The following is a 14,191-nucleotide window of genomic DNA, read 5'->3' as shown; positions in this document are numbered from 1 at the left end:
GACAAATACATGGACTTACACCGTGTTTTCCCGAAAATAAGACAGGGTCTTATTTTATTTTGACCCCTGAAATAAGCACTTGGCCTTATTTCGGTCAGGTCTTATTATTTTTGAGGTGCAGGAGACCCCTTTAGCTCGGCCTGTGGCCTACAGACCAGCTGATCCAGGAAGTTCTGTTTTTGGCGCACTCTTGCCAGCCCTAATGTCACTGGCCTCCCACTCTTTCTGCCACCGCCACTAAGAGAAGGGGCATGGTAGCTAAGGTTTGTGGGAGTGGCCTCTATGAAGCCATTCCGTGTGGATGGCAGGTACAAGTGGGGTGTGTAGGGCATGCCCCCCCCCAGCTAAATGGCAGGGACTGGCTGTGCATGCGTTTAAATATTTTAGGGGAGGAATCATTTTTTTGGGAGGGATTATGCACTCAAAAGCCCGATTGGGTTTATTATCCAGGGAGGTCTTATTTTGGGGGAAACAGGATAGTAGTTCCAATGCTAATGTCCAGTCCATTCAGCCATTCAAGGACAGGATGGTCTATGTTGAAAAAATCAGACATTGGGTTGCTGTAAGCTCCTTTGTTGTTGTTTGGGATTGACAAGGCCCATTTTGTTTACCCATTGCCATGTATTTAGAGAGCCAGGTGTTCTACAAAGATGTCATCCTGCCAACTGTCGTTACTTGCCAATTAGTACGACTCCCAATGGTTGCTAGTCATTTGGTTCACACTTCCTTGCTATCCAGGGTATACCATGAGGAGGGGAACTAGCATTACACCCCAAGAGTTCCAAATTCTATTAGGTCCATTCTCAGAAACGTGTTTTCTAATCCATTTCCCCCTCCACAGATTTTCCTTCTGGACTCTTCGGTCCCTACATATAAGCAAAGATAATGTTCTGACCTAGGCTTCCTCAAACCATGAGGCAGCTTCCTGGTCCTGACAAAAATCCCTTTTATTAAATGAATGTGAATTCCTCTCATTCGCATTCAGCAAAGGCCTGGCAAACAGTCTTTCAAAGGTGACGTTATGACCACAGACCTCATCTAGCTTGGAAAGCTGCCATGTAAATATTTTACAAATGCAGTGCTGTGCAAGGAAAGACTTGGCACAGAATCTCTGGGATTCATGGACAGATCTTCACACTCCTGAAACGAATAAATGAATGAATTGTTTCCTGCAAAACCCTTTTGCTCCTCTTTTATTTCCTATGGGAGGGGCCATTCACCGTCCACCTGTGGCTTTACTCCCAAGTTGACCCTGATTTCTTAGGTATTTTTTTGTTCTGGCAGTTCTGTGTATGCACACACCGGGAACAGGCTCCAGCTGTTCCTCTGCCTCACTGCTGTTTAGCTCCAAAGGCAGCTGAGAACTGCCAGATGGCCTTGGCCCCATCTCTGCCTCTGACACAGAGCCCTCGTCCAAGCCTTTCCCAGCCTCCAGGATTGGCCCATGTTCCTCCCCAACCTCCTCACTCTCTGACTCTGCTGCCAGCTCCACTGGCCACTGGCAGGCCACAACAGATAATGGATAGAAAAGTCTAATGAAGCTTCTCAGTAGATGGAAAGGGCACCATTGGGCAGCTCATCAGTAGCAATAATTGTGCATTGTGTTTGCAGGCAAAGTCTTCTATGCCACCTCGCCTGAGAAGTTCACCTTTTCAGAAGCAGCAGAGAAATGCCATAGTCTCGGGGCACGTTTGGCAACCACAGGAGAGTTATATCTGGCCTGGAAGGATGGGATGGACGTTTGCAGTGCTGGCTGGCTGGCAGACCGCAGTGTCCGGTATCCCATCAACAAACCAAGTCCCATCTGTGGTGGCAACCTGGTGGGCGTACGTACGGTGTATCTTTACGTCAATCAGACCGGGTATCCTTACCCTCATTCCCGCTACGATGCCATTTGCTACACTGGTGAGTAGAAACAGAAAGAGGCATCGAGCCTTTTTTTCTCCCATTCTGTCTCCATTTTGGCAGTTCTTTTTCCCCCCTATATTTCATGGTACCTTCTGCTCCCCACTTTCTTTAAAAACACACACACAGAGATGTGCATTTCTCTTCCTCTGAAATATTCTAAGGGCCGAGGTGGCGCAGTGGTTAGGGTGCAGCACTGCAGGCTACTTCAGCTGACTGCTAGCTGCTGTTCGGCGGTTCAAATCTCACCGGCTCAAGGTTGACTCAGCCTTCCATCCTTCCGAGGTGGGTGAAATGAGGACCCAGATTGTGGGGGCGATATGCTGACTCTGTAAACCGCTTAGAGAGGGCTGAAAGCCCTATGAAGCGGTATATAAGTCTACTGCTATTGCTATTGCTATTGCTAATATGCATTTGTGTGTCAACGTCTTTCCAAAACACACAGCCTTATAAGTTTTCTTTTCTTTCATCTACAAAACTACACGCATCATTTAGGAGATTTAGAGAATCATCTTTCTGCTCTCATTGTGAGAAGTTCAAATTTTGTCCATTAAAAAAAAACAGTTCAAACAAATGTGTCCAGCATCACTTTCGCTAGAATTACCATATCAAAGCGGTTCAAAATGCACATGTTTCGCCAATTTCCCCTAGGAAGATCAAGTTCCACTGACTTTTGTAGGATAATTCTAGAAGAGAAACTGTGGCTAAACATATACATTGCTGTAGGCCATGGTTTGTTTGAACTGAACATTGTGAAATGAGACAATGGTCGGTGAAGATTATGCTAAGCCATAAGCCATGATTACAAGCTGTAACGATTGGAATCACACACAGCCCTCAACCAAAGCTGAATAAATCATATCAGGGATTAGTGCAATGTGTGATCCCCGTCTGGGATCAGAATTAAAGTGCTAGTTAACAAGGTAAACCCATGCAACTTTCTCTGCTATGTGTAAAATGCTTACCGCCAGGTAAATGCTTCTTCCCAAGTCAATTTAATTCTCTATTACAAGTGAGTCAAATCTGAAGCCTTAGGCTCTTGAAACCCTTCGGAAGAGGTACAAGAGATATGTAAATGGTTTTATTATTTTTGTTTGACCAAAGGGGGAAAAATGATACATATGTGACTAGAGAGTAATCATGATTACTACATCACTTATTATTAAATTTGTAAAAAAAAAAAAAACTAAGGTGGCGCAATGGTTAGAATGCAGTATTGCAGGCTAACTCTGCCCACTGCCAGCAGTTTGATCTTGAATGGCTGAAGGTTGACTCAGTCTTCCATCCTTCCCAGGTTGGTAATATGAGGACCCAGATTGTTGGGAGCAATATGCTGACTCTGTAAACCACTTAGAGAGGGCTGTAAAATACTGTGAAGCGGTATATAAGTCTAAGCGCTATTGCTATTGCTAAAAGTCCTGGAAACATCCCTTAAAAGGATGTGTTCCCTATTGTGATTTGCTTTACCAAACAAATAACCTGACAGGTATCTCCTTTGTGCTTTAGATGTTGGCATTCATGTCATCCATGACAATGTTACAGAGGACTCTCTTGAAGGGTTGGGCAGTGGCTTCACCGTCCAGACATTTACTCAGACAGATATTGAGCTGGAGCTTCCACGCAACACTACCGAAGAAGAAGCCCGAGGAAGCATTGCAACCTTGGAACCTATCGACTTCACTACTGCCACCTTAGAGGTGGATGAAGCCATCACAGAAACTCCAGATCTCTTTCCAACAGGTTTCACAGGTGAAACGGAGAACAGGACTGAGATTGGGATCTGGGAGGACTTAGAAAACGGTACTATCTCAACCCTGGATACTCTCTTCCCCACCGATATCCCAGAAACAACATCGGAGGAATATAGTTCATGGTCTACTGCCACAACTGAATCTGAGTCAGCCTCACCGTTTACGGTAGAAGAGCAAATCGTGCCAGGGACAGCGGCTTCTCCTGTTGATCAAGTCCCTCAGAAACCCACTTCTCCCACAGGTACGCAAGCAAGGCTATCCTCTGTTTTTCAATGAATATTTCCCCTTTGTGTTTGTATTTATTAGTTTGTCAAACATGTACAAGATAGCAGGTATAAGAATAAACATGGACATGAACAAGGGAAATGAGTACAAATAAATGGAGACAGTAGGACAGGGACGGTAGACACCAGTGGTGGGTTTCAAAAATTGTTCGAACCTACTCTGTGGGTGTGGCCTCCTTTGTGGGAGTGGCTTGCCACCCTTGTGACCGGATATGAAATTATGAATTACTACTTAGGTCGGTCCAAGTAGCTATTCAGAAACTCTGGCATTGAAGCATGCAGGTCTTAAAGCTGTCAAGTTACAAGATCCTTGCACCCCTAACCCTTTAGAAAAAAAAACTAGGGGTCTTCAAACCTGACAGCTTTAAGACTTGTGGACTTCAACTCCCAGAATTCCTCCTCCAGTCATGATGGCTCAGAAACTCTGGCATTGAAGCATGCAAGTCAGTGGTGGGTTTCAAAAAATTTTGGAACCTCTTCTGTAGGTGTGGCCTGCTTTCCGGGTCTGGTTCAGTAGATTTGACGAACCGGTTCTACCGAATAGGTGCGAACTGGTAGGAACCCACCTCTGGTAGGCACGCTGGTGCACTTATGCACGCCCCCTTTACGGACCTCTTAGGAATTGGGTGAGGTCCACAGTAGAGAGTTTAAGGTTGAAGCTGTGAAGGTTTGAGGTTGTAAGCATGGAGTCAGGTAGAGCATTCCAGGCGTTGACCACTCTGTTGCTGAAGTCGTATTTTCTGCAATCGAGTTTGGAACGGTTTACCTTGAGTTTGTATGTATGGTTTGCCCGTGTACTATTGCACTTGAAGCTGAAGAAGTTGTTGACAGATAAGACGTTGTAACAGACAATTTTGTGTACTATGCTTAGATCAAAACACAGGCAATGCAGTTCCAGATTGTCCTACCTATATGCTAAGGTGAAGCATCAAGCTGATTAATGGGCAAAAATAATAGAGAATTCAAAAACAATAAGCAAAAGCACTGAAGTGATTAGTAGCATATTATTATTATGCTGCATGGCTTGGAATCAGGTTATCAGAAGGACATTTTTTTCCCCAATCACATCTACCTAACCCTTCAGAGCAGGGAGGCAGGGAATGTGCAAGTCCCCTCTTCAAATGAGGTACATCTGGTGGGAGTGGGACCAAGAAGAAGGGTCTTCTCCATTATGCCAATAGAAATTAAATTGGGCCCCATTTTGACATATTTTTGCAAAGTCCAGAAGATGTGGTTTGGTCAACAGGCCTAGGAAACCCAGAGTGGGATAGAGTCCAACAAGGGGATTGTCTGATTTATTGTTTCCACCAGGGAGGTGGAATGGAGTTATTGTTTTTATTGTTTCTTGGATTTTATTGTATACTAGCTGCAGTGACGTGCGGTGAGGTTTATACCTGGTGAGGCTCAGCTGGGCATCCTTTTCCATGAACGTCGCCACAATTTCTAATGTTGGATTTTCCCTCTTACCAGAGGGAGTCCACTTATGGAATACTGTGAAGCCATTACCATGGCAACTCCACAGCACTGGTTTGGTTGGTTTGGTTGGTTTATTAGATTTATATGCCGCCCTTCTCCCAAGGACTCAGGGCGGCGTACAACATTAAAAGAAACACATAATACAAAAGTTTTAAAAAAAATTAAATAGAATATCCCAAACAAACCCAATTAGAATTGACAATAACATTTTTTTAAAAAAAATTCGAATTAAAATTAACAATGATCAATAATTTATTTTGTTTTGTTCAGGCCAGGGTGGCTTGCTGGAAAAGCCAACTTTTTAGGGCGCGTCGGAAGGGCCGGAGGTCTGGGATTATACGAAGCTCCGGGGGCAGCTCATTCCAGAGGGAAGGCGCTCCCACAGAGAAGGCTCTCCCCCTGGGGGTCGCTAGCCAACACTGTCTGGCCGACGGCACCCTGAGGAGGCCAACTCTGTGGGATCACACTGGACGGTGGGAGGCTACCGGTGGCAGTAGATGGTCTCACAGGTACCCTGGGCCTAAGCCATGGAGCGCTTCAAAGGTCATAATTAGTACCTTGAATTGCACCTGGAAGACAACCGGCAACCAGTGCAGGCTGCCTAAAAGGGGCACAACATGGGAGCACCTAGGTGCCTCCATGATAATCCGTGCAGCCGCATTCTGGACCAGTTGAAGCCTCCGGGTGCTCTTCAAGGGCAGCCCCATGTAGAGAGTATTACAGTAGTCCAGGCGAGAAAGGAGGAGGGCATGAGTGACTGTGCACAGAGCATCCCGATCCATGAAGGGGCACAACTGACGTACCAGGCAAACCTGGTAAAAGGCCCCCCTGGTCACGGCCATCAGGTGTTCTTCTAAACTAAGCCGCGTATCCAGGAGGACGCCCAGATTGCAGGCCCTCCAGTGTACAGTAGAACCCATGTTAAGGCAGTATGGTAGAAGCCATTTTAAGGCACAATAGGCTATATCTTAACAGAACACACACACATACAGATATATATGGATTTTTCTTTTTTGGAGTCACTGAGAGTGAGTGGGCAGCTATATAAATTCTGTTCAATAACCAAACAAATATCACTCAAAAGCATGGCCAGAGAGAAAGGTTTGGGGTCTTTGCTTATAGATTCAGAATGGGAGTGAAGTCCGTGAGAATGCCGTATTCCAAGTGTGGCCTTACCAAGGCATTATAAAGTGGTATTAACACTTCACGTGATCCCTCTGTTTATGCAGCCTAGAACTGTGTTGGCTTTTTTGGCAGCTGCTGAACACTCCCAAACACACCTTTTAAACAAACCTTTTTTCTGAGTGTTTGGTCCACACAGAGACTCTACCCTCCTTGCTTGGGTCATACGAATCAGATGCCAAGAACTGTACGGAATACAGGAATACCTCCCAGGAAAATATTTTACCTTGTTTCCTTAATTACCACCCGTGTGTCCTATTTATTTTCAACCTACTTCCTCCTGGTGTTCTGCTGATTTCTCTGCAGGTGTTGTTTTTCATTACCGGCCATCCACCAACAGATATTCCCTGACTTTTGTTGAAGCTCAGCAAGCTTGCCTAAACAATCACGCTGTTATTGCTACTCCAGAACAACTACAGGCTGCCTATGAAGAAGGGTACGAGCAGTGTGATGCTGGCTGGCTGAACGACCAGACAGTCAGGTAAGGCTCTGGGCTGATGGCGAAGGAAGGAAAGTACCCCAAAGAGGGATTTTCCTGTCTACAGATCAGATTTTCCTGTCTACTTTAATCAGCTTCTGGGGATTCCCATTAAACAGCATTAACCGCTAATTTCTATAGATTCTGGATGCCAAGGAAAAAATCCCCATATTATCTACCTAGTTCCAAGAATAGAGATGCAAGAATATTTAGGATTCTGTCCCAAAGATGCTTTTACAAGAGGCAACTGGACTTTCTTGTTTTTCTTTGAAGACGTTTTGCTTCTCATCCCAGAAGCTTCTTCTGAGCCGAAGAAGCTTCTTGGATGAGAAGCAAAATGGATATCTACGAGACCGTCTTCTGCCGCATACCTCCCTAAGACCGATAAGATCGCACAGGGTGGGCCTTCTCTGGGTGCCATCAGCTGGACAATGCCGGCTGGCGATGCCTCGGAGTAGGGCCTTCTCTGTTGCCGCTCCGGCCCTATGGAGTGAGCTACCCCCAGAGATCCGGACCCTACTCACTCTCATGGCCTTCCGTAAAGCTATCAAAACCTGGCTTTTCCGGCAGGCCTGGGGCTGTTGACCTCTTGATTGAGGTCCAGCCCCGCTTAGACTAGGTGCATGTTGTGTTTCTTTTAATTTGTTGTGTCTTATTTGTTTTAATCCTTTTTAATATTTCTTATTTCTGTAAGCCGCCCGGAGTCCTCTGGGATTGGGTGGCCTATAAATTCAATAAATGGAAATGGAATGGAAAAGCAAGAAAGTCCAGTTGCCTCTTGTAGCAATAGCAATAGCAATAGCAGTTAGACTTATATACCGCTTCATAGGGCTTTCAGCCCTCTCTAAGCGGTTTACAGAGTCAGCATATTGCCCCCAACAACAATCCGGGTCCTCATTTTACCCACCTCGGAAGGATGGAAGGCTGAGTCAACCCTGAGCCGGTAAGATTTGAACAGCTGAACTGTAGAACTACAGTCAGCTGAAGTAGCCTGCAGTGCTGCATTTAACCACTGCGCCACCTTGGCTCTTGTAAAAGCACCTTTGGGACAACCATGACCTGGATGACTGAGAATCTCCATAGATGTATGGGATTCTGCATATAACTCTCCCCATTGGTCCTTCCAAAGAGTCCACTGGACTAAATTTCAACACACATTACCTGGTGCTACATTAATCCATTTTTGTTAGGTCCTCGTGATGGCTTGGATTTAAGCTAAATTGGTTGAGCTTGCAGAAACAGGCCCGCTGTCCAAAAGACTAAACAGCATTTAAATGATATGGTGTTATATATAAGCAACCAAAAGGGGTGACTCAGTGGCTAAGAAGCTGAGCTTGTTAATCAGAAAGGTCAGCCACGGGTGGGGCGAACCCATCCCTGAATAAAGGAGAATATTTGTAGCTCAGGGTTGAAATGAGGGTTTCTTGGTGTTAATGCCTCATCTTCAAGAAAACAACCAAGCTCAGAGAGCACCAAGGACTCCTCAAAGACATAATACTTCTAAAGTCATACCAGTTTGAAGCACTGGTATGGAACTCTGTCTACCTTAGAGTTATCAACCCTCCCATTTCTTTCTCTCCACAAAAATATTTACACCGAACCTGTCAGCTCACAGGAGAGTTTCAAATTCTTCAAACTGCAGCGAAGAGGCTGCCAATGGTGTAGTTTGCAAACCTGAAAGGAAATGCATTGTTCTTGATTTTTCTTGATTACAAAGTACATTTTCTCTCCCGCACAAATTTGGAAGGCTGCTTCTATTTATTTTTTATCCTTTTTGCTAAACATCTAAGGCTGTTTGATGGCAAGGAGCCTCTAAGTGGTTCACAACTGGTTTAAAGCAGGGGTGAAATTCAGCAGGTACTGACAGGTTCTGGAGAACCGGTAGTGGAAATTATGAGTAGTTCAGAGAACCTGCAAATAACACCTCTGGCTGGTCCCCGAGTGGGGTGGGAATGGAGATTTTGCAGTATCCTTCCCCTGCCATGCCCACCAAGCCACGCCCATGGAACTGTAGCGAAAAAAAATGAATTTCACCACTGGTTTAAAGACATGTTACAAAACAAAACAGAAATCTGTAATAATGACAACAGCACACATAAAGGAATACAAAACTTAAAACTAAGAAACAATGCAGAATAATAGGGTTGGAAGAATCTATAAACTTGAATCTCAATGCAGGTTCGCAATGATTTTGGAATCATGCGAAGTTGTTGTCACATTCGTTGTCATTTTGTTCAACAAAGAGATTGTGAATGTGATAATGTGCCAACTGAGGAACTTGGTTCAAAATTGCCCATTGTGACTTTGCTAGATACCCAGGACAGAAAGCTTTGGATGGACCAGGAAGTATTTCCAAAGATTGTCAGCCAACTGCAGCTTTTAATGTTTTATCCATTAAGTACATGATGAAGTGATCATAAAATTCATTGAGTTAATGAAATATACATTTATAAAATCGTTTCAACCTCATTTACTTTGGGAATGTAGCTCCAAACACATTCCCCAAAAGCTACAGTAAGTATAATCCTTACACTGAAAACAATTACATGATCCTAGCCCACCTAAAGGGACGTGGTGGCTCAGTGGCTAAGATGCTGAGCTTGTCAATCAGAAAGGTCGGCAGTTCAGCGGTTCGAATCCCCGGCGCCCCATAACAGAGTGAGCTCCAGTTACTTGTCCCAGCTTCTGCCAAGCTAGCAGTTTGAAAGCACATAAAAAATGCAAGTAGAAAAATAGGAACCACCTTTGGTGGGAAGGCAAACAGCGTTCCGTGCACGTTCGCCATTTAGTCATGCTGGCCACATGACCAGGGAGACATCTTCAGATAGCGCTGGCTCTTCAGCTTTGAAACAGAGATGAACACCGCCCCCTAGAGTTGGGAACGACTAACACATGTGCGAGGGGAACCTTTACCTTTTAGCCCACCTAAAGCAGTTCTCAACTATTAGTGAAAAATTCCGCAACCTTTGATGAGATTCATCCCTGTTGGCCAGGTATCCCATTGTCGTTCCACGCAGCAAATGTTCAGGAGACAAAGAGAACTCCCCTGGAGTGAGGTCGTATGGTATGCGCCCAGCATCAGAAAAGTTTGATGTCTACTGTTATATTGAAAGACTGAAAGGTATGTTTACACTTATGGGACCTTCTGCAGAAGTGCTTTACTGACATCTAATGTAATCATGGAAATAGGGCTGGACAACGTTTTAGGTTCAATCTCCAAAGATGAAGGAAGGCAGAAGCAGTCTACAACATCTTAAGGGGTTGTTGAAGGCTGAAGTGCTCTGTGGGTGTGACACAAAGACTTTTGGGGGCAGCAGAAATATGACCTGAAGAAAGGGTCATGAAGTGGGTTTCATAGCAGAGAGGATATTTATCTTCAGGAAAAGCACTGTAGAGATAGACACAGCCTAGACCTGTGATGGGGATCCTATGGCACATGTGCCACAGGAGCACGAGCCATCGCCCCAGCTCAGGTCCATCATGCATATGCGTGTACCTCCCACCAGCCAGCTGGTTTTTGGATCTCTGCCATGCATGCGTGGGCGATGGTGGGTGTGGCCTACTCAGCCTCCCGCACCATGGTGGAGGGGGGGCGTTCACCCTCCCTAGGCTCTGGAGGCTTTCCCTGAGCCTCTAGGAGGGGAAAATACAGCCTCCCCTGGGCTCCGGAGGCTCTCCAGAGGTTGAAAATGGGCCCATTTCCAGACTTCCAGGAGGCCCATTTTTTGCCTTCAGGAAAAGCACTGTAGAGATAGACACAGCCTAGATCTGTGATGGGGATCCTATGGCACATGTGCCACAGGAGCACGAGCCATCGCCCCAGCTCAGGTCCATCATACATATGGGTGTACCTCCCACCAGCCAGCTGGTTTTTGTATCTCTGCCATGCATGCGTGGGAGTGGGGCACATGTGGGGGTGTCATGCATATATACATGGGGGAGTGGCACAGGGGGGTTATGCAGGCATTGCATTATGTACACGGGGTTTCAGCACACAATGACAAAAAGGTTAGTCATCACTGGCCTAGACCCTAGAGTCCACTAGGAAAAAACTCCAAGCCTGGAAGAAAGGCAGAAGTAAGTGACTTCAGCTTAGCAATCACTCTTAGACCCATGTTTCTAAACCTTGGCAACTTTAAGACATAGGGACTTCAACTCCCAGAATTCTAAGAGTTGAAATTCACATACATTAAAAGTTGGTAAAGTTGAGAAACGTGACGATAAAGAGCAAGCAAAAGGTGAGGTCAAGAGGACCTATTGTTATCAGTAGGTCAAGAAGTGTTGATGAACCAACGCATTGGATTTGGACCTCCCACAGCACCAAAGGGCATCCATTTACGGGATTTGTCAGCTGCTTGGAGGTGTTATGGATAGGTGCTAGATCTATGCTCTATAGAATATGGGGAAACTTGAATCCCGAGTACTGTGTAGCTCTAATGAAAGTGGATCTCACCGCCTTTCATTCATTATGTGTAGGTGAGGTCTTCTTTGCAACTCAGACAGCACAATTCACCTTCTTGGAAGCCCAAAGATACTGTGAGAGTCAAAATGCGACCATGGCTTCCACTGGACAACTCTACGCTGCCTGGAGACTAGGCCAAGATAACTGTCAGGCAAGCTGGTTGGCTGATGGAAGCCTCCGATATCCGATTGTTCATCCCCGCCCTACCTGTGGGGGAGACAAGCCCGGTGTGAGAACGATTTACTTGTACTCCAATCAGACAGGATTCCCTGACCCACAATCGAAGCATCACGTCTTTTGCTTCAGAGGTAAGGAACCTGCTCATCTCTCTAGAACTAGGGAAACAACCTTTTCCATCCGGAATTCAACCTTCAATCCTTTATATCAGGGGTCTCCAAACCTGGCAATTTTGAGACTTGTAGATTTCAACTCCCAGAATTCCCCAGCCATCATGGCGTTTGGAAACCCCTGCTTTATATCAAGGGGTGGGATTGAAAAATGTTAACAACCTGTTATTTACCCATTTGCTGGGTGGACATGGCCATGGTGGGTGTGGCCTACTCAGCGTCCCGCACCATGGTGGAGGGGGGACGTTCACCCTCCCTAGGCTCTGGAGGCTTTCCCTGAGCCTCCAGGAGGGGAAATACAGCCTCCCCTGGGCTCCGGAGGCTCTCCAGAGGTTGGAAATGGGCCCATTTCCAGACTTCCAGGAGGCCTGTTTTTTGCCTTCCCAGAGCCTCCACATGGGTCCTGAACTTACTTGGCATGATGAATGGGCCGCATGGAGACTCCTGGAAGGAGACTGGCAGAGTGGGCGGGGCCAGCCAGTCCTTACAACAACCGGTTTACCGAACCGAACCAGTGCGAACCGGCTGACTCCCACCCCTGTTTATATCATAAGACATAGAATCATATGGTTGGAAGGGACGTTGGAGGTCTTCTAATCCAATCCCTTGCTCGAGCAGGGGACTACACCAGGGGTCTCCAAACTTGGCAACTCTAAGACTCCCAGACCCAAATGCCAAGAATTCTCCAGTCAGCCAGAATTGATTACAGTTACTCCTTGACTTACAACAGTTTGTTTAGTGATTGTTCGAAGTTACAACACCATCATGAACAGTGGTGGGTTTCAAAAATTTTTAGAACCTCTTCTGTAGGTATGGCCTGCTTTGTGGGAGTGGCTTGCCAGCCATGTGACAAGGTGGGAGTGGCTTGCCGGCCCTTGTGACCTGGTGGGAGTGACTTGCCGGCCATGTGACTGGGTGGGCGTGGCCAACTTGTAAAATGTGGTGAAACTCACTTAACAACGCTCTTGCTTAGCAACCAAAATGTTGGCTCAGAAATGCTGACATTTGAAGTCCGCAAGTCTTAAAGCTGTCAAGTTACAAGATACTTGCACCCCTAACTCTTTAGACAAAAAAACCCCAGGGGTGTTCAAACTTGACAGTTTTAAGACTTGTGGACTTCAACTCCCAGAATTCCTCCTCTCGCTCTTCATCTTGATGATGTGCGGACGGGCGGGGGGAGGGAGGGAGCTGGAACCGCTTCTAAATGGCATTGTAGATTTGTGGAACCTCTTCTATAGAAGAGGTTAGAATTGGCAGGAACCCACTCCTGATCATGAAGATTTCATTATACATCTGCCTCGAATTTCCCTATTTGGATATTCTGAACAATGATTTCTGTCTTTCAGCAACACCATCTTTGTATGGGGAACTAGAAGAAGACTTAATTACTGCCCAGACAGTCCCTGGTGTAGAAGAAGTTCCTTCTGGGGAAGAAACGTTTACCACTGATTCTGACAATCAAACTGACTGGGGAACAGATATATTTCCAACTGATACATCACTGTTATCTGGTAAATAAGTTCCATTGGTTCAACTTCAGAATAAACTGTTGCAGCTGCAAATTTTCCCAGAGTCTAGGAAACAGTGGATATATATTTAACAATAAGAAAATAGTAAATCATCTTAATATTTGTATATTTAAAGTGATTGGTAACTCAACTCTAATAGACTCGAAATGAATTCCCATTTAACAGGCTTCAAATGTAATGTACAAAGTCTAAATCCAGATTAATTCTCCCCACTCCCCCAAAATGCACAGAGTCCAGATAATCTCAAAATGTGGTTTTTGTCTATATGTAAAAAAAAAATTTGCATTATTTGCACATATCCACTGCCTTTGTCATGTACTTTATTCACTTGTAACTACATGGTACAAACGACACACATTTATACTAGGGGTCTCTAGATTGAGAGTTTAGTGTGTGATGTCAACCCAGGCTATTTTTGATGCCAGTTTTATATTTAAATTAAATGGCAAACCACTTTAGGAAAAGCCTTCTCAAGAAAACTACGGGGTTTTATCTAGGCAGCTTCTGTGTTGTGGCCTGCCAGTGGCCAGCGGAACTGGTGGGAGACTCAGACAGTGAGGAGGTTGGGGAGGAACATGGGCCAGTCCTGGAGTCTGGGGAAGGCTCTGATGAGGGCTCTGCATCAGAGGCAGAGATGGGGCCAGGGCCATCCAACAGTTAACAGCTGCCTTCGGAGTCGGAGTTCAGTGGGGCAGAACAGCTGGAGGCTGTTCCCGACGTGTGCATGCACAGAGCTGCAGGGAGAAGGGAACAGTTAAGGAACAAGGGCCAACTTGG

General features: G+C 45.6%; 1 protein-coding gene across 1 annotated transcript in view; it reads left to right on the top strand.

The window, feature by feature from the left end:
• The window catches only part of ACAN (aggrecan), an 87,800-nt gene that overhangs the window by 36,432 nt on the left and 37,177 nt on the right, over positions 1-14,191 (top strand). Inside the window, exons 6-11 of the mRNA XM_087704298.1 lie at positions 1,612-1,905; positions 3,412-3,897; positions 6,905-7,079; positions 10,070-10,197; positions 11,553-11,846; positions 13,232-13,396. Of these exons, the coding sequence (XP_087560424.1) occupies positions 1,612-1,905; positions 3,412-3,897; positions 6,905-7,079; positions 10,070-10,197; positions 11,553-11,846; positions 13,232-13,396 (1,542 nt within the window). The remainder of the gene's footprint in view (positions 1-1,611; positions 1,906-3,411; positions 3,898-6,904; positions 7,080-10,069; positions 10,198-11,552; positions 11,847-13,231; positions 13,397-14,191) is intronic.

The sequence above is a fragment of the Thamnophis sirtalis genome, unplaced genomic scaffold, assembly GCF_051295495.1.
Source record: "Thamnophis sirtalis isolate CommonGarterSnake01/CBP01778 unplaced genomic scaffold, rThaSir2_p1.2 scaffold_2, whole genome shotgun sequence".
Classification (NCBI taxonomy): Eukaryota; Metazoa; Chordata; class Lepidosauria; order Squamata; family Natricidae; genus Thamnophis; species Thamnophis sirtalis.
This window is presented reverse-complemented; position numbering and strand designations above follow the sequence as displayed.